This window comes from Stenella coeruleoalba (genome assembly GCF_951394435.1).
Source record: "Stenella coeruleoalba genome assembly, chromosome: 1".
NCBI classification, from domain to species: Eukaryota; Metazoa; Chordata; class Mammalia; order Artiodactyla; family Delphinidae; genus Stenella; species Stenella coeruleoalba.
The window spans coordinates 74,515,106-74,534,693 of record NC_137169.1 but is presented as its reverse complement, the minus strand read 5'-3'; the positions used below and the strand labels follow the sequence as shown (position 1 = coordinate 74,534,693).

The following is a 19,588-nucleotide window of genomic DNA, read 5'->3' as shown; positions in this document are numbered from 1 at the left end:
ACCTAAGCAGCGTGAAAGGGAGCAGGCAGTTTCACGCTCTGTCCTTATCTTGTATCACTGCATAAATAAGTACGTTGTTGATTTTGGAGGGAAAAAAAATAGCTAACCAAGCAGGGAATCGATCTTTGTTGTTAAATGTAATCTTTTGAGGGCTTTCTGAAAGAAGAGCTAAATTTAAGCACAAACAATATGTGGGTAACTTGAGTGCTGCTCCTAAAGGCCTTACTCTGACCTTGCCACTGTATTTAATTATCAGACAGTTGTCCTTCACTGTGGTGGTTCCCAGACTGCTGCCTATTTCAGAATCACCTGGAGAGCATTTCTTTCTTTTTTTTTTGCTGTACGCGGGCCTCTCACTGCTGTGGCCTCTCCTGTTGCGGAGCACGGGCTCCGGACACGCAGGCTCAGCGGCCATGGCTCACGGGCCCAGCCGCTCCGCAGCATGTGGGATCTTCCCAGACCGGGGCATGAATCCGTGTCCCCTGCATCAGCAGGCAGACTCAACCACTGCGCCACCAGGGAAGCCCACCTGGAGAGCTTTTAAAGATCTGGATGCCAGGCTGTGGAAGCCAGTCATCAGAAGTGGGTAAAAATTTCTAGGTGATTCCAACGGGCAACAGTGTTTGGAAACCACAATCTTACTGGATGCCAAATACAGTGATTGGTATTTCCACATGTGTGATCTTGTTTTTAATCCTAATAACAACTCTGCAAGGAGAGTTTTATTGTTACTTTTTTTTAACAGACGAGAAACAATCTCAGGATAAAGTATGTGGCACAGCTCTTTAGAATTAAAATCTAGGGCTGTTTGACTCCAAGATCAGTGTTCTTTCTACAACTCCATGCTCTCTTATTAACATTTCCTAGACGGCAGAAAGGTAAGAGTGGAGATTGTGTATTTTTTCACTCATAATTCAATATTTATTGATTACCTATCATTTTAGGTGCTGGCGATACAGTGATAAAACAGACAATGTCTATGTTCTCATAGAGAACTCACATTCTAGTTGGGGGAGATAGTTAGAAAATAAACAAGGAAACCCTGATAATTCTAGTTGCTGTGGATATAAAATAGGGCATGTATGAGCTAAACAGTAACTTGGACCAAAGTGTTTATAGCATTATGAGGGAACTCCTCTCAAAGCAGGCAACATTTGAGCTGAGGCCTAAACCATAAGAAGGAAGGAGCCAGCTGTGTAAAGTTCTAGTAGGAAGTTTAGGCAAAAGTAACATTGAGTGCAAAAGTCCTGAGGCAAGAATGAGCTAGTGAGGACCACCCAGGCCTGTATGGCTGGAACATAAGTATGAGGGGTGACTAGGGAACTCAGGAGCCCGGATTGAGATGAGGTTTCACTGATAGCAAGGACCAGATATGGAAGGATTTATAGACCATTGTGAGAAGTTTGGATTTTCTTCTTTCTTTTTTGTATATTGAAATAAAAGAGCTGTATTAGGGACTAGTATATAACATTTGCATACATTTTCAGGGTATTACACTATATTCCAAAAAACTGTTAATGCTCAAGGGGCGTTGGGCCATACTGTATCAGCTTGACCTCTGGAGGGGCTGGAGGCTATGTCCACATGACCAATCCCCAGTAAAAACTCTGGACGCTAAGTTTCGGGTGAGCTTCCCCAGATGGCTCCATGCATGTTGTCACATGTCTTCGCCGCAGAAGTTAGTACTGTCTACACCTCCACTGGGAGAAGACAGCCAGAAGCCCTGCATGTGGAAGGCTCCAGCACTCTGCACCCTGCATCTCTTCCCTTGGCTGATTTTAATCAGTATCCTTTAGCTACAATAAACCATAATCACGAGTAAAACAGCTTTCAGAGAGTTCTGTGAGTGCTTCAAGCAAATTACCAAGCCTGAGGATGGTTTTGGAGGCTCCCAAACTTTGCACTTCGGGACCATCATTTTCCTTTGTCAATGTAGGTACTTGGGTGGAAATTTTTGAGAAACAGATCTACACCCTCATAAATTATAATCCACAATACTTATTGATCATCTACTCAATGACAGGCACTGAGCTAGGTACTAGGAATATAAAAATGAACAAAGCATACTCCAACTCCTCCCCGGAAGGAGCTCACAGACATTGTGCTATGGGACTGGGAAAGAGTGAATAAGACCTCTTCTCTGCCTCCTGGAGGTGAGTGTATCGTGTAAATGAACAGGCATCCTGTGAACGTTTACACTGATACCAACTTCACTGCTTTCACTTGGGTATAATTCCCTCTGAGTTCGTGAGGAGGAGTCAAAGATTTCTAGTTCCCTTGGTGGCTAGGCACATGGTTATATCGTTTATTGTACTAAGAGAGGGAACACAAATGCAGAAGCAAGTTATATGTAAAGGCAAGTTACTGATCTTTAAGTGGGTGTTTGAGACCCCAGCACGATGTCCATACATAAAGTTTAAGAGCCAAATGGAGGTTTGATCCAGAACTTGAGAGGTTGGAGTTGGAGACCCGGATTTGGGAGTCACAAGCATTAAGGTAGTTAATGCCCTGGAAAGGGATGGTCTGACTTGCAACTTTGTAAACTCCCTCTACAGATTGTTAGTAAGTGTTGCTGAAAGCTGGTAAAATATGTTGGGAAACACCGGCGTTTAAGGGCCGTACAGAGCAAAGCAGGCATGGAAGGAGGCTGACAATCCAGAGAGTTTGGAGGACCCCCAGAGTGGTGTGATGCAATACAAGAGAAGTTCCATCAAAGGAGGCTGTTCAGAGTGCGCTGGAATGAGGTCAAGCAGGAGAGGATTCACTCTGGGACTTGGTAAGTCCACTTACCCATAGAGGTCTTCCATGACGACTGAGGGAAGCACATTGCGAGTAATTTTATTTCGAGGAAGAGATGCAGCAGGATCCGAAAGAAATCCTGGTCTCTCTGGGCAAGGGCTTTAAGGTGGCGGTGAAAAGACAAAATTTTTAGCTTTTCTGTGCCTTTAATAAATTCTTACTGAATCTGAAAGTTTGGTTGGACCACTGCCTGAGGATCTGTCTCTTCTCAGGGGTCCTCAGAAAAGAGCATTAGAAACCTCTGATTGAGGACGTGCGCGGCCCCGCCTCCAGTCCTTCAGCCCGGCCGCAGTATCACGGCGCAGCCGCCAGGGGGTGCAGACTCCGGGCCCATCAGCGAGACTTGGGGCGGGGCCAACTGCGGGGCGGGCCCTGGCACGGCTTCCGGTTTCCGGCGGAGCCATCGATCGACGCGCGCAGCCGTCATGGCAGCGGAGGAGAAGGATCCTCTGAGCTATTTTGCGGCTTACGGGAGCAGCAGCTCAGGCTCCTCGGACGAGGAGGATAACAGCGAGCCGGAGGAGACAAGTCGTAAGGCCTCGGATCCGGCGAAGTCGGCGGGCGGCTGTGGGAACAAGGCGGAGAAGCGGCTGCCTGGACCCGACGAGCTGTTCCGGAGCGTGACTCGCCCGGCCTTTCTCTACAATCCGCTCAACAAACAGATCGACTGGGAGAGGCACGTCGTCAAGGCGCCAGAGGAGGTGAGGTCCCCGACCCCGTTTCCCGATCTAGGTCCCGGCCTCCGCCCCCTTCCTCCTGAGCCCCCTCCTGGGGACCAGCTGTCCGCCCCACACACGCAGTCACCCCCTACGGGATGCCGCACCACCCTCTCCCACCTCCAACCCTGGGGAGCCCGGGCCCCCTCCCCCAGCCTGGTGGGTGTCAGACCGGATCCGCAGCCCCGCCCCCTTGTGAGGAGACCCAAACCTCCGCGCTCGGTGCCCTGACCCCGCGCGGCTAGGACTAACGGTGGTGACTCCCCCGCCCCCCTGCTGCAGCTTCTCCCCGAGACCCCTTCCCTTTGATGCCGAAGTGCCTGCGGTGCTGCCTCCAAGACAGTGTCTGCTGCAGCCTCCTGAAGGGGTCAGCCTTGGCGTAGTATCTCTGAGACTGGATTCTTCTTTGGTAACTAAAAGTTAATAGCTTTATTCGTATAGGGAACCCTTTGGCTTTTCACTTAACAGTAGTGTGATTTTGATGGAAAAATATGTCTTTAAACCTTAAAAAAGAAAAAAAAAAAGTCAGCCTGAAGAATAAACGAACTGCAGGGAGGTGCATGTGCCCATAACCGATTATAGGAACCTCGGTTCGTCACAGTGTTTCTTAATGTGTTTGCTTAACAGCCTCCGAAGGAATTCAAAATATGGAAGTCAAACTATGTACCACCTCCGGAGACCTACTCTACTGAGAAGAAACCTCCCCCTCCAGAGTTGGATATGGCAATAAAATGGTCTAACATATATGAGGACAATGGTGATGATGCCCCACAGAATGCTAAGAAAGCTAGGCTTCTCCCAGAAGGGGAGGAGACAGTGGAATCAGGTAAGGAAAGTCAGACTCCAGTGGTAATGCCTTTTGGTCCCTGTGATGAGTTTTAAGAGAACGAGATGTTTAATGAGTGAAACTTAAATCTAGTCAGTTAGCAAACTGATTGTGATGGTCTTTGGGTGTCTTTTGCTGTGTGTGTGTGTGTTTAACATCTTTATTGGAGTATAATTGTTTTACAGTGGTGTGTTAGCTTCTGCTGTATAACAAAGTGAATCAGCTATACATACACATATATCCCCATATCTTTTCCCTCTTGCGTCTCCCTCCCTCCTACCCTCCCTTTTAATGTGTTTTTGAGAAACGTCATAAAATATTCAGGATTTAAAGTGAAATCTTTGATGTCTCAACCAGTAGTATATTGATGTATGATGCCTTATTATTAAAGCAGCATGAGTTATTTCATGAACTCTTTGTTGTGACTGCAGTTGTGAAGTGCTGATGGCTTCATTTTATATTAAAGCAATTGTGCTTTACAGCCAAAATTAGTGTCACAAAATGGATTTAACTGAGTATTACTACATAGTAATTAACAATAGTAACAAGATAATGACTTAGTTGTCTTGCCTTAGTTCATAATATCATAATTCCACCTTACAATTCCATTATTGTAAGTAATCACAGTAATCTCTGCTTCCATACTTTTACCCACTTACCCCCTTGCCTCACTTGCTTAAAACCCTTCACCAGCAGCAGAGTGAGCCCTCTATGATAGGCCCTGCCTTTTTCTCCACCCTCATTTCAGATGGCCCCCTTGTAGAACTTTAAGATCTTAAAATTCAAAACTGAATAGACCATGCTATTTTATGGTTCCATGCCTTTTAATATATGTTCCACCTTAGTCGGGAATGTTTTTCCCTCCCTCTTTGGCTGGTAAACTCATTCATCCTTTAAAATCCAACTCTAAGAAAAAGAGAGTTGGTAATATCTAAATCTCAAATATTACCTTCCTCTAGTTAATTATTTGCTCCTCTGTACCCTGTATGTGCTAATGCTATTGATGGCCCTTACCTCCTTTTATGTGATTTTTTGTTCATAAGTCTATCTGCTTTATGAAGATGAGTTCCTTAAACAGCAGAGTCCAGGTGTTATTTATGTTTATAATACAGTTTGTAGTATGTTGTGAGTATTCAGTGGATTATTGGACTAAATATTTTTGACTATCATTTTTATGAAAGAGTGTGTTGTTTTTGTTAAACAAATTTCTGATCTTCCCATAATACAACTGCTACTTATTTAGCTCATTTTACAACTGCAGAGAATTTTGTTTGTTTCAAGAGAAAGGGTAACAAACTGGTAGGAGTTCTTACTCCAATTTTTGGTTTTTTGTTTGTGTTTTTTTAAGGGATAGGATATTTATTCAGATCTAAAGTGTCTCTTCACAAAATTAATGCTTGTTAATTCCAAATGGGAAAAAAATAGTACCTTCATTTTGGAGTTACTTCATTGTGGAGAAGCCTGGCAGACACCATTTTAATCAAGCGATTAAAGTGATCATAAATAACAGGACAAATCAAAACTGTGTGTCACTTGAACACAGCATCATGTTGGTGATATCCTTGCCGAACACAAACACGCACAAATTGAGGGATATTCCACAAAATAACTAGCTGAATCTTCAAAAGTATCAAGGTCATGAAAGTCAAAGAAAGATTGAGGAAACATTTTTGACTACAGGACACTAAAGAGATGTGACGATTAAATGCAATACACATTCTGAAGTGTATCCTTTTTTTGCTATAAAGGATATTACTCTCCAGTTTTGATTCTACCTGGCTTTCCCATTTCTTTCACTGACTTCCCATTGTGAATTAGAAGTCAGTAGTGACGGTACCTCTTCAGTAAATGGCATCTTTTTGGACATGCCAAATGAAGTGGACATTAAAAATACCTCATATTTTATAGTATCTTTATATAATTAATAAAAAACACTTTTGCATAAATTACATTTAATCCTTACAACACCTTGTGAAACCAGATAGGGAAGTGTCAGAATGAGAGCTTATGTGACTTGTCCAAGATCACAAAACTAGAAAATGCTGAGCTCTAAAATAGTACCTTCACACAAGTTTTCTAATTTGTTACTCTTAGCAACCTAGTACAGAAGTGATACATGATTCATTATTACTGTTTTGTAGACAAGAAGACAATCTCAGATTCAAGAATTGCCCAAATTCACACAGCTAGGAAGAGGCAGAATAGGAATTCAAATTCAGATCTTTAAATGGAAATGATGCCATATTAAACTGGGGTTTAGTCTCTTGATGTTTTGCAAGCGAGAGTGCTTGAGGAGTAGCTGTCCTGTGGGAAGAATGGCAATAAGGCCACTAGAGTTGATATTCAATCTAGGGTGTCATAGGCTGGTGCTCTCCTATCTTTGTTCCTATGTGGAAAAGGCAAGGTTTATATACCAGGACAAGTAAGTAGAAAGAATTATCTTTTTTTCCAGCTTGCCTTTTAAGTTCAGGTAGCAGGAAATATGTGTGAGAGAATGCTGCTATTCCCATAGGTAATTTCTGACCTTTTGATCATATGATGGTCCTCCATTAGAAAGTGGATGTTGGCAATATCAAAAAACACAAGGACCCCAGTGCTCAGCCAGCTTAAAGCTGGATCATAAGATTAAAAGATAATACTGAAATCTTCAATTTTGACTTTAATGTTGGTTGTTGAATGTAACTATCTTCTTTTTGTAATGAATACCTTTCTTCTTAGGAGTGATTTTTGCCATTTCAAACTCCCATACTATGTTCACAGATCAATTTCCCAACCTCTTTTTTTAACCCCTTTTTTTTTTTTTTTTTTTTTTTTTTTTTTTTTGCGGTATGCGGGCCTCTCACTGTTGTGGCCTCTCCCGTTGCGGAGCACAGGCCCCGGACGCGCAGGCTCAGCAGCCATGGCTCACGGGCCCAGCCGCTCCACCGCACGTGGGATCTTCCTGGACTGGGGCATGAACCTGTGTCCCCTGCATCGGCAGGCGACTCTCAACCACTGCACCACCAGGGAAGCCCAACCCCCTTTTTTTTTTAATTCATAAAATATCTTGTATTAGAAGCTCCACATTCTTTTTTTGTTTGTTTGTTTTCAATAGGAGATGGAGCAATCTGCTTTTTTTTTTAAATTAATTAGTTTGTTTATTTTTGGCTGTGCTGGGTCTTTGTTGCTGTGCGCAGGCTTTCTCCAGTTGCTGCGAGAGGGCTTCTCATTGCGGTGGCTTCTCTGGTTGCAGAGCACAGGCTCTAGGTGCACGGGCTTCAGTAGTTGTGGCTCGCGGGCTCTAGAGCGCAGGCTCAGTAGTTGTGGCGCACGGGCTTAGTTGCTCCGCAGCATGTGGGATCTTCCCGGACCAGGGCTCGAACCTGTGTCTCCTGCGTTGGCAAGCGGATTCTTTTTTTTTCTTGTTTTTCTTTTCTTTTTTTTTTTTTTTTTTGCGATACGCGGGCCTCTCACTGTTGCGGCCTCTCCCATTGCGGAGCACAGGCTTTGGACGCGCAGGCTCAGCGGCCATGGCTCACGGGCCCAGCCGCTCCGCGGCATGTGGGATCCTCCCGGACCTGGGCACGAACCCGTGTCCCTTATATTGGCAAGTGGACTCTCAACCACTGCGCCACCAGGGAAGCCCCCGCAAGCGGATTCTTAACCACTGCGCCACCAGGGAAGTCACAGAAGCTCCACACTCTTAAATATAAATCTCATTTTTAGATTATCAAATTACTTTGTTTTTATTTTTCCTTCTCATTTTCTGCCCTTTGGCCTTTTTTGCCAGTTAACTCGTTCCAGGTAAGGCAGCTGGGAAAAATTCAAAACTCATCATAAATCCTTACTACTTATCAACACTTGTTTCGTGGTTGTAAAATGTAGATGATTAAGGCTTAGATATTTATTGTAGCTTAATTAACATGTAATTAATCTTGAAGGTCTAACTAAAGTAGCTAATGCTTTTTTTTTAAGAATTTAGAACCTTAGTTTCTATTAATAATTTAAGCTTGTTTACCTCAAGTGACATGAATTCCATAATATAAAAATTGTTTCCTTACAAGTTCATCTGTAGTATACGGCACAGAGTAAGAAGCTCAGTAAAGTTGATGGAACATTTCAAGATTTTTTTTTTTAAGACAATCCCTTGTTATATCACTAGATGGCATTAGCTCTTCTGTTCAGTGACTGGTAGGAAGATATTTTTCCAACCTCAGTAGTTTGTGTTTTTATTGTTATTCAGTAAATGAACTTGTAATAAGTGACAGATTAAAAGCAGAAGTGTCTCAGGATGGTCTTTTTAATATATGTTAGCACTGCATTTTCTAGTAGAGTTAGAAAGTAATTTCAATTTTTATATTACTACTGAAAATAGTCTCAAAAGTCAAGCATGATGATAATTAAGCACCAATTAAAAAACAAAGGCCTTGGCTTGTTTAAACTGTATGCCTTATCAGTTGGTTTGTAGAACAAGTATTTTTTTGTATACATGATAAACTAATGATTAAAACTTTGCTTTGTAAATTCCTGGGATGATTTGTTGATCTGAATTGTATTTTATCATACTGAGTACATAAATCTGTAGTGCTCTATTAAATATATGAATAACATTACTGTGCTGTGTTTCAAGATGCGTTACCTGCTGTTGATACCAATTATTGTCCACATCAACAAAGGAAATATTCTGAGTCTGGTAGTTAGCAGAAGGGAATTGAAGGCTTAAGGTTTTAAGTTTATTTTTCCCATAATGAGTTCGTGATCTGAAAAACAAAACAGATGAACAAACAAAACAAAACAGAAATAGGCTCATTGATAACAGAGAACAAACTGGTGGTTGCTAGAGAGGAAGGAGTTGGGGGGACAGGTGAAGTAGGTGAAGGGGTTTAAGAGGAACAAACTTCCAGCTATACAATAAGTAAGGCACAGGGATGTAATATACAGCATAGAGAATATAGTCAATAAGATTTTGATAACTCTGTATGGTGACAGATGGTAACTAGACTTATTGTGGTGATTATTCCATAATACATAAAAATACCGAATCACTGCGTTTATACACCTGAAACTTAATATTGTGTGTCAATTATAATCCAATAAAAAAAAAGAATAGGACAGAGCTCCCCAGTCTCTATCAGAAGAATATCGAGAAATAACATGTAAAAAATGACTGTAAAGTCCTTTTGCAATGTGAAGTGTTAAGTAATAACAATAAAATTGACATTGTTTTTTTGACTGTTAATAAAAGGGACGTTGAAATGAGAAAAAAAAGTTTATTTTCTGATATCAATGGCTTCCCCAATTTTTTAATATGAAGTCCCCTTTCAACATCAAAATATTTTATAGGCCACCACATGGTAGTTATTGAACTTTGAGTATCTATTGATTGAGAAAATAAAGTACAATGAATTCAGTAATGTGCTTAAAATAAATTTGTATTTTATAAATCATAACATCTTCTACATGTTATGCATTCCATCTACATGGAGTTCTTAAAATAATGCCATTCGTTTGTTCAGAGAGATGGGGATTAGCAGCTGTTCTGTGCTACCCTGTGTTTTGTTGAAACATGTAGTTGGATTGTTTTAATTGAATAAAAGGGCCCATTGTTTCAGGTTTTACAATCTTTTTATTTATTAATTGGAAATTTTCTGTGAATACAGGTACTAATAATATTTTAGAAAAGTGTAAAGGACATGGTTTTAATTTGAGGTTCTTCTACCCTCCCCCCCATATTCTCCATAATATGAAGGCAGGGAAGAAGTCTGTTTTTCTCTTGCCATTGGAATATTCTGACCATCCTAGGAGCGGGAGAATGTAGAACACCTACATAGGACAAAACTGAAAATACAGTGTCAGTGAAACATCTACTTGTGAAAGCCTTTTTAACTTCAAAATGCATGTGTGGGGCTGGGGGTGGGGCGATGAGATGGGGGCAGGTGTTTGTGGGGGACGGAAAGCAGATTGGAGGAGAAAGACTAGCTGATAGACACATAATGTCATGGTTAAATTGACATCTTTTTTTGTAAAAAAAAAAAAAAAAGAACGGTATGTGTTCCATTCTTAACATGTAGATTATATATTTAAATATCCACCATGTATATACTGTAGAATATTTGAGAATAGCTTTATCAGAACAAATTTTGATTTTCTCATTTTAAGCTACCTTAATATAGCACTAAAAGATCACTGTAGATTTTGTGTAACATTACAGTTGAAAAAATTCCTTATTTTTACTTGCAATTCCTTATAATTTACTTGCAATAACTTCTGAAAGTTATTTTTGTTTTTTTATTGGAAAACTTTGAAAGAAACATTAGTTGAGGATAATGATTTTGGTATAGAGTCAATGAAATTTTAATGCTTAACATTTTTTTAATATTACTGATTGAAACTCTTCCTTTCCTATTTAAAGATGATGAAAAAGAAGAGCATACTTCTAAAAAGCGCAAAATAGAACCGGGAGAACCAACAAAGAAGAAAAAATAGAAAACAAATGACAAGAATTTTTGGACTGTGAAACTTTGTTGAAATGAATTTTTTTGGCAGATTAAATTGATATTGTAAATTATTATGAAACAACATCTCCATGAAAGTATATGTTAATTAACTAATGAGTTTTGGTGCAGGAACCTTCCACTGTAGAACTCATTTTTTATTTAAAACTTATATGTATTTAAAACTCAAATGGTGACTTGTGATTGTGAAATTGACAACACTTGGAAGCATTCTTGCTACCACAGAATTGGTGACATGCTTTGAGTTTCATCCCATGTTGACATGCCAATGTTCTATGAACCTTTTATAAAGGAGTATATTTTTAAAGTAAATATATTGTACTGTGAACTTGTAGGGTGCTTTTCAGCAGTGTTTGTACAGTGTAAATAGATCATGGAAATAAAATTACCAGTATTACTATTACTGCATAACATTAACATTTGAATATTTGTGACAAGTACCCTCTTTGCCATGTGACATTCTGATAGTGGGTATTACCATTTAGGGAGTGCCTCCTGTGTTCCAAGTGCTTTGTGCATATATTATCTCTGATCCTCAGCCTAATAAAGCAGGTATTAATAGCCTCATTTTATAATAGAGATTAATTTATCCACGGTTACACAGCTAATGAGCAATGAATTTGAGATTTAACTCAGGACACTTGAACTCCAAAAATATCATACTAAACCACCTCTCAGCCAATCAGAATTTAGTCATCTTCGCTCAGGGGGAAATTCCTCTGCCCTCCTGATTTCTGTAATGATCCATACGGCCTGAAGACCATTAAAAACATTACTGAAGGGCTTCCCTGGTGGCTCAGTAGTTGAGGGTCCGCCTGCCGATGCAGGGGACACAGGTTTGTGCTCCGGTCCGGGAAGATCCCACATGCCGCGGAGCGGCTGGGCCGATGAGCCATGGGCGCTGGGCCTGCGCATCCGGAGCCTGTGCTCCTCAAGCGGAGAGGCCACAACAGTGAGAGGCCCACGTACCGCAAAAAAAAAAAAAAAATTACTGAAAAAAAAGTCATATTTTAGGAACTGTAGTTGCCATCTCTTCCAGGTACTCCTCTGTGGTAATCAGTAGAGATCTTCTCCCCTGACTATATTACTGCACTTATCATATATGCCTTATATTATGATCATTGATTTCCCTGTTAAATAGTAAGCTTGCCAAAGATAAGGATCTTCTACAAAGATTTGCTAGATGTAGCAAATGAAATTACGGGATACCCAGTTAAATTTGAATTTTAGATAAACAACAAATGATGTTTTAGTATATGTGATATTTGAGAAATACTTATAGTAAAAATTTATTTATCTGAAATTCAAATGTAACTGAGCATCTTATATTTTGTCTGGCAACCCTACACCTATGTGTTTTCTCTATCTAGCTCCTGTTTTAATGCTTTGCATGTAGTAATAAAATCAACAAGGGGTATTTAGGAAGATTGTAATCTTAGATTTGACTTCTGCAGTCCAAAATGCAGTGAAGTTATTTGTAACATTTTGAAAGATAAAAAAGAGCAGTTATATACTGCGTCAGTCTTTCCACGATTCTTACATGCCTTTAAGAGACAAGAGTTAATTACAGGACATTATTCAGTTTTTTAAAATCCCCAGTCTGATTGTTTTCCCCATGCTGGAAACCAACATTTGAAAAACTATAAAGTTTATTGAGAACATGAATCAAGTAGATTTAAGTTTGTAAAAGTCATTAAAAGTGTACCAGTCATAGTGTTTTGTGGATTGAGGAAGGGACATGAGTATGATGGCTTCCACTGTATCTTCAACTTACAAATGCAGTTCTACAGCTGCTTATCCTCTAGGTTTACAAGTATCTGAATCCCAAAGTTGAAATAATTGATAAATCAAGAAACTTTTTAAGGTTGAAATCTTTGTACATGAATAATTGGGAGGGCAGTGGTATCATGTACTAGGGAGTGGCATCAACTGGTAAAGCATGAGTCCAGTGTGACAAAAATGGAAATATGAGGTTGTGATTCCCAAATCTGGAAAAATCTATAGTCTGGATGAATGTATTGGTGGAACAGATATCTCGGAAGTTACTGAAATATTACAAGATTTAAAAAACTAGCATGAAAATGAACCTCATACAAGATAAAAAACACCAGCAAGCCAATGTCTGAAAATCTTTTTAACTTCTTTTTACCACTCATTGTTTCAACTCCTATCTTGTATCAATCAATTTGTGACAGAGAACAAAAGATCACTAGATTGGTCTCTAGTGGTGCTTTGAGCCTCTTTTCTAGAAGGTAGCAGAACTGGGAAGGGGAGAAACAAAATACCACTTTTCCTTGGAGGGGGTAAATATTCTGATATTTTAAACAGGAAAGGTAGTTGCTACACTTGTGAGATTATTAAGCAACTGCTGGAAGATGTGCACCTATGTGAGTACAGGTCAAGCCAGTTTTAGGAGTGGGAGAGAGAATTTAGGAAGAAGGAGGCTAAATATTTTGGGGCAGTCTGACTCAGCCATTTGTATCTCGGGTTTCTTTTCAAAGTATGGCCAAGTAACAGAAGGGGAAATGAACTTGCTTATGGATTGCTTCACCTTCTGCAGAAATATCCCTGGTTGGAAAATGGACTTTCATGTCACTCTACATCTATCACCACATTAGAGAATGGATTTTTTTTACCCCCTTCAGAGATGTCCTGGGAACATGTCTAAGTGTCCATGTGGGTACTGTAGATAAGGCGCTGTTTGGTTCAGGTAGTGAAAACCCAGTGGAGAAGGAGCTTCTAAAAATCCATGAAGATTCGGAAAATCCTCTGTCCAAGTTGCTTCCTTTTTAGAGAATCAAGTCACTTGATATTTCTGATTGTTTCCTCATCTTTAAGATAAGGAAGTTAGGTCGCATCAGGCATGAAGGACTTCTTTTGCGCAAAGACAAAATTTGAGAAAAGAACTAAGCATTCGTGGGCCATGTTTTAAAATTCAAAGTATAAATAATTTTATAGAGTTTTATGGAAAACTGGAATCAAAGAACATTACTGAGAAAATTTACCCTGCTTTGTAGCCATTAAGATACTAATATTACTTGGACTTGCTTCTAATCTTAACCCTTAATGCTGTGTCGTGCTTTTGAATTCACAGAGTTCAATCATATAGTAGTATTTTATTTGCCAAAAACCTAATGGGGTAGGTTTTATCATTTCCAAATTAGAGAATGGAAAATAGGCCCAGCAAGAGGAAACAAAACACGGATACACCAAGAGTTAGCTTCAGAGCTCAGGCTAGAATCTGCATCCCGTTCCATGCAAAATTTATGGAGAACCTCTTCGGTGCAAGACATTATGATAAGAACAAAGGACTCATCTTCATTTTGGCAAAATCACATTGGCGGCCATGAGGAGGATGTATATGTAAGTTACGAGTCGAGTCAGAAAGACTGGTTGCTGTAGTCTAAATAGAGTGATAAGTGTCTGAGTGAACTAAGGCATTGGAGAAGAGACACTGATTTGAGAAACGGATAGTGCTTAGTTGGATATAATGGCTGAGAGTGAGGTTTCCTTTTATTGCAAACTATGTACTTTTAATTAAAATATGAATGTAGCAATGCAGGTTTGGACATGACCTACATGTAAAACATATTGCCATACAATTCAGTTAGAAACAAAGCCCCACTGGGGATATTTGAAAATGTAATTATTTTTATAGGTATCTGAGTGAACCCAGCAACTTTGATAAGTTAAAAACGGTGACATTTAAATCCACACTGGGCTTTAAAACATATCATTGGTGGTATTTTGGATTTTAGCGTTTCATATCCATAGTGAACTGCTTTCATACCTCCATTATCACTTAGTGCAGAAGTTCAGACATTCCAACAAAAAGGCGTTATGCTCCCAGCAAATGTTTTGAACTTTGCATAGCACTCTGAAGTTCTCTCTATCTCCCTCTACACGGTTTTCCTAATTTCAGGTATCGCATTTGCATTTTAATGCAAAAAGAGAGAGAGATAACAAGAAGCATTTGTATGTACAGTCCGAAGAGGAGGGATTTTGCCTGTTTTGTTCATTGACTAGAACAGTGCCAGCACATAGTAGCACTCAATATAACTGCGAAGTGTTGATGGTAAGAATTCCTCACCCGGGCTTATGGGTGATCCTCTCGAGGCTTGTGTTTTCAGTTGTATGGGCCAATAAATCTTGAGAATTTAAACCAGTTTAAGTGTTGTGTCATTTTCCGTCAAAAACATCCTAATTGATGTGAAACTCTTTTCCCCTTTGGTTTCTTCCAGGGTCCTGTGTTCTCCTGGTTCTCTTTATTTCTTCTCTCTGGCCCCCTCTCTTCCAACTGCCCTCAGATGCCACTGTACCCTACGTTGTTCTCTTCTCTACACCGGTTCTTGACAGTGTCAGCCAAGTTCATGGCTACCACAATCAGTAACCCTGATGGTTCCCTGCACTGTATGCTTACCAAAATGCTCTTGTAAAGCCCCAAATTTATGCATCCGATTGTACATTTCTGCTTGGGTCTCAAAGTCCCCTCACATACTGTATGTCCAAAACCAAACACATCGAGTCAAAACCCACACCACCTCCTATAATTTGTTTCTGGTTAATGGCATCACAGTCAACCCAGAAACCTGCCTTCTGCCTTGCTTCCTTCCCATCATGTGGGTTTGGTCAGTAAATCCTGAGGCTTCTCTCCCCTCATTCTGACACACTTCTTAATCCAGCTCTAATGAATTATTTACAGTTCCCCAGATACACCATTGAGTTTAATCATTCTGTGCCTTCACTTGTACCATCTGCTTGGCCTGGCCCTTCTCCATCTGCTTAGTGAACCTCCCTTTTTCCCTCCAAGAAGCAGTTCAAGTATTCCCGCCTTTATTCACCTTGTTCTATTTATCTCTGTATCTGCACCTGAAAGTTGGTTTTCCCTATGCTCAGTACTAAACAAATAGCCAACATTTATGGAGTACTTACTATGTGCCAGGCATTGTTCTCGCGCTTTCCATGTATTAACTCATTTAATTTGATGAGGTAGGTGTTAGCCCTACTTTTCAGGGGAGAAAACACGTACAGAAAGGTTAAGTGATTTGCTCAAGGTGGGAGAGCTGGGAAAGGCAGGCCGACTGGCTCCAGGTTCCTTCCTCACTGCCCTGGAGTCAATAGATTGGTGTGTATTTGACTCAAGGACTCTTCTTAGCCCTAGAAGGCACTCAGAATACAAAAACTTGGAGAATTAATGAATACAAAACCAGTTCACTAACTGGAGGCCCAGCATTTGTTTAATACACCAGAAACATCTTTCAGATGGATCAGATTAATGTAAAAGGAAAGTCAGTGCATAAATGTTTTAAGAAGACCGATGGCAATTTCAGTAATTTAGTAGCTTATTTATCACATAGTTGGAGTGGTTTTGTTTTTGTTTTTTTTTGCGGTACGCGGGCCTCTCACTGTTGTGGCCTCTCCCGTTGCGGAGCACAGGCTCCGGACGCGCAGGCTCAGCGGCCATGGCTCACGGGCCCAGCCTTTCCGCGGCATGTGGGGTCTTCCCGGACTGGGGCACGAACCCGCGTCCCCTGCATCGGCAGGCGGACTCTCAACCACTGGGCCACTAGGGAAGCCCTCAGCCTACTTTTTTTTGGCAAAGCAAGATAGCTTTAAGCCACAAATTGTGCCTCAAATTTCATTGTTTTCTCTAACATTTCAAATTATGGCTTGAGTTTAGAGTCATAGCACCAGGGCATGGGAAGGCCTCCAGAGGTCCTCTGGTACAGCCTTCCCAGAACATGGGAATGTCTCCTCTGTGATCGTTCCTCTCTTTTCTAGGCTCACAGGCAAGCCCACGAAATGAGAGGTTTACAGGCTGGATTTGAAAAATCATTTCCTGTATGTCTGTAATATTTGGTACCTAGGGTCTGGAACTCGTCCTGTTCCTTTCCCTGTGTTTACCATTTTCTGAAAAAAGGAGAAGAAACAGAGGATTTGGCACATATCATTGAAGTAAAAGTGCAGCTCTATTCCTGGCATAATTACCTGTCTCCATTTCTAAATGGGACCAAAATTCTAGCAAACTTCCCCAGCTGATTGTGGAGTTTACATTTAGAATTCCTGAGAAAAACTGCAATGAAATAACAAAACAATCACTTCCAACTAAGGAAGTGACTTGTCTGCCAGCAAAGCTATAAGCAAGCCAACTCAGAAATAGCACCCACACCAGGGGGATTTTTTAAGACCCTGGTGCTAGTTTTTGCTAGTTTTCAATCTGGAGACGTACACGCACACAGTCATTGGAACCTTCTCTTTTTTACCATGTTCTGCCTTCAGGCCTTCCCCTCCAGTCCTCTCCTTAACTACAAAAAGTGGCCTAAAAGAGGTAGCATAGCAGTAAAATTTCTTCCATAACACCTGGAATCCATATGTCAAATCCATAAGGCATAAACTCTTCATTGTTTTTCTTTTAATTTAGGCTTAATTACTTGAGCTCCAAATCCCCCTGCCCCGCCTCCCTCCATACCAAACTAATTAGAGCAATTATCTGAGCCATCCTGGGCTACAGATCTGTTAAAGCCTGTTATTGAGGTTAACAAATGAGAGGGTTAATTTCTCTAGACTGCTCCATAGTTGTCAAAGAAAGATAATAAGCCCTTACATTTGTAGGGTGCTTTTGCGTTTTTAAGGTCTTTTTTCTGTACACCAAGCTGCCACCCAGGAGAAGGGTTTACTTTGGGGGTTCCAGACTGTCCGGAACCCTTGAGGTAAGTGACTTAATTCTGAACTGAAGCACTTGGAATTCACTGCTACAACATGAAAGAGGCTCCCCCCCCCCCCCCCCCCCCCCGCCTTGCTGCTGCGACTGTATAAAAAAAAAAAAAAAAAGATTTTGATGCTTTTTTAAAGAAATAGGATTGCCAGGTAGTACCTCTGGCGCCAACTTAGAAATGTTGACTTCAAACCTTAGACAGTAAGTGGCTTTTTTTAGATAATTTGACCAGGGCTCTGAGTATTTTTAACTTATTTAGAAGTTGCTGAATTCATCTGGTTGCTTTGGCTAATTATGAGCTGCTTAGGTTTTTCTATTCTTTTTCCACTTTTGTTTCCACTGTAACAGTAGCAAGGCTATCCTATATCAGTCTTGCTAGGTAGCTAAACTAAAGTTCCTAATTTAATCTTTTGCCCTGAAGGTTTTTTTAGATCACCCAGCCTAGTATTAATTTTTTTCTTTTTTAAGCCCAGGAGAATTAGTTGAAGGAGGATTAGATTTTCTTAGCATTTACCATGATTTCAACTCATTTTTCCAACAAGGATTTGTGAAAATGTGATAAACAATGATGGAGAACAGATTTTATTTTTAATGTTCTAAGAGAAATTACAACTTTATTGCACTAAATTTTGAGAATGTGTTGCCTGTACAAGAGTTTAAATTGGAGAATAGATTTTCAATTGCCTCACATAAGTGCCAAAAGTAAGGGGAAAAAAGTCCATATGTTTCATAAGCACAGAAAACAAAAACTTTTAAGCTTTTTTTTACTACAAATATATTTAGTCTTTTCAAGGACAGGAACAATGTTTACACCAAAAATACAATAACAATTCATTATATTTATCACATTGTTTTAATTCATTCTCATAACATTATACATTATTATAAATTCTATTATAAATTCTATATAATAGTAATGTTCATTTAAAATTTTTCTGATTATGAAAATGATACATGCTCATTGTAGAAGTTCTGGAAAAAACAAAAGAGAAATCATTTTAGTAGTGAAATCCACAGTTAACATTTTGATATACAATATTTTCTTAGAGTTTTTTCCTATGCATATGTGTACATATTCTACACAATATAGATATTTCATATTTTACTTAACATTAAGCATCAATTCCATTAAGAATTCCTCAAAAACCTAATTTTTATTTTATTTATCTTTATTTATTGTTATTATAACAATATCATGTCCATATTTTTCAGCACTATAAATAACGCTAAGATGAACATCTTTGTAATTAAGTATTTGGTTGCAGTATTTGACTATAGAACTACTTTTGTGAGTAAGAACTCAAGATGGAGTCATATGTAAAGTTATCCAGTTTGCTTGACTTAATGTTCCTAACCTCTTTTTTTCTGTTATCATTATTGCTTTATTTTTTTCATTGTTTTTTTTAAATTTATTTTACTGAGGTATAGTTGATCTACAATGTTGTGTTAATTCCTGCTGTATACCAAAGTGATTCAGTTATACATATATATACATTCTTTTTCATATTCTTTTCCATTATGATTTATCACAGGGTATTGAATATAATTCCCTATGCTATACAGTAGGACCTTGTTGTTTATCCATTTTATATACAGTAGTTTATATCTGCTAATCCCAAACTCCCAATCCATCCCTCCCCCACTGTGCTCCTAAACTCTTGAGACCACATTTAAACAAGTGTTTTCAAAATTTTTGTACATCTCCTTGAAAGTCCTAAATGTTAAGTCCCTTGCCAGAAGCCAGCTTTTTATAATAGCAGTTTGGCATTTCTAATACATCCTCTTTTTAGGTGCTCTGAAAAACCACGTTTCCTTTTAGAATGCTCCAAAAAACTGTTCACATTTTAAAAAGCCACTTACCAGTGCTCAAACTGAGAACCTGGTTATTTTGCCTTCAGCAAAAGGAACTGGTGGCCACACGAATTAAAATAAATTTGGGGGACTTCTCTGGTGGCGCAGTGGTTAAGAATCAGCCTGCCAATGCGGTTCGAGCCCTGGTCCGGGAAGATCCCACATGCCGCGGAGCAACCAAGCCCGT

The 19,588-nt window shown here is 39.8% G+C and overlaps 1 protein-coding gene across 1 annotated transcript; it reads left to right on the top strand.

The window, feature by feature from the left end:
* The first annotated feature begins 3,073 nt into the window (after window positions 1–3,073).
* Window positions 3,074–13,133, top strand: LOC307176898 (UPF0690 protein C1orf52). The gene is made up of 3 exons (XM_079903416.1): window positions 3,074–3,500; window positions 4,143–4,341; window positions 10,733–13,133. The coding sequence occupies exons 1-3, from the start codon at window positions 3,225–3,227 to the stop codon at window positions 10,804–10,806; spliced, it is 549 nt and encodes a 182-aa protein (XP_079759542.1). The 5' UTR covers window positions 3,074–3,224; the 3' UTR covers window positions 10,807–13,133.
* The last annotated feature ends 6,455 nt before the right edge of the window (window positions 13,134–19,588 follow it).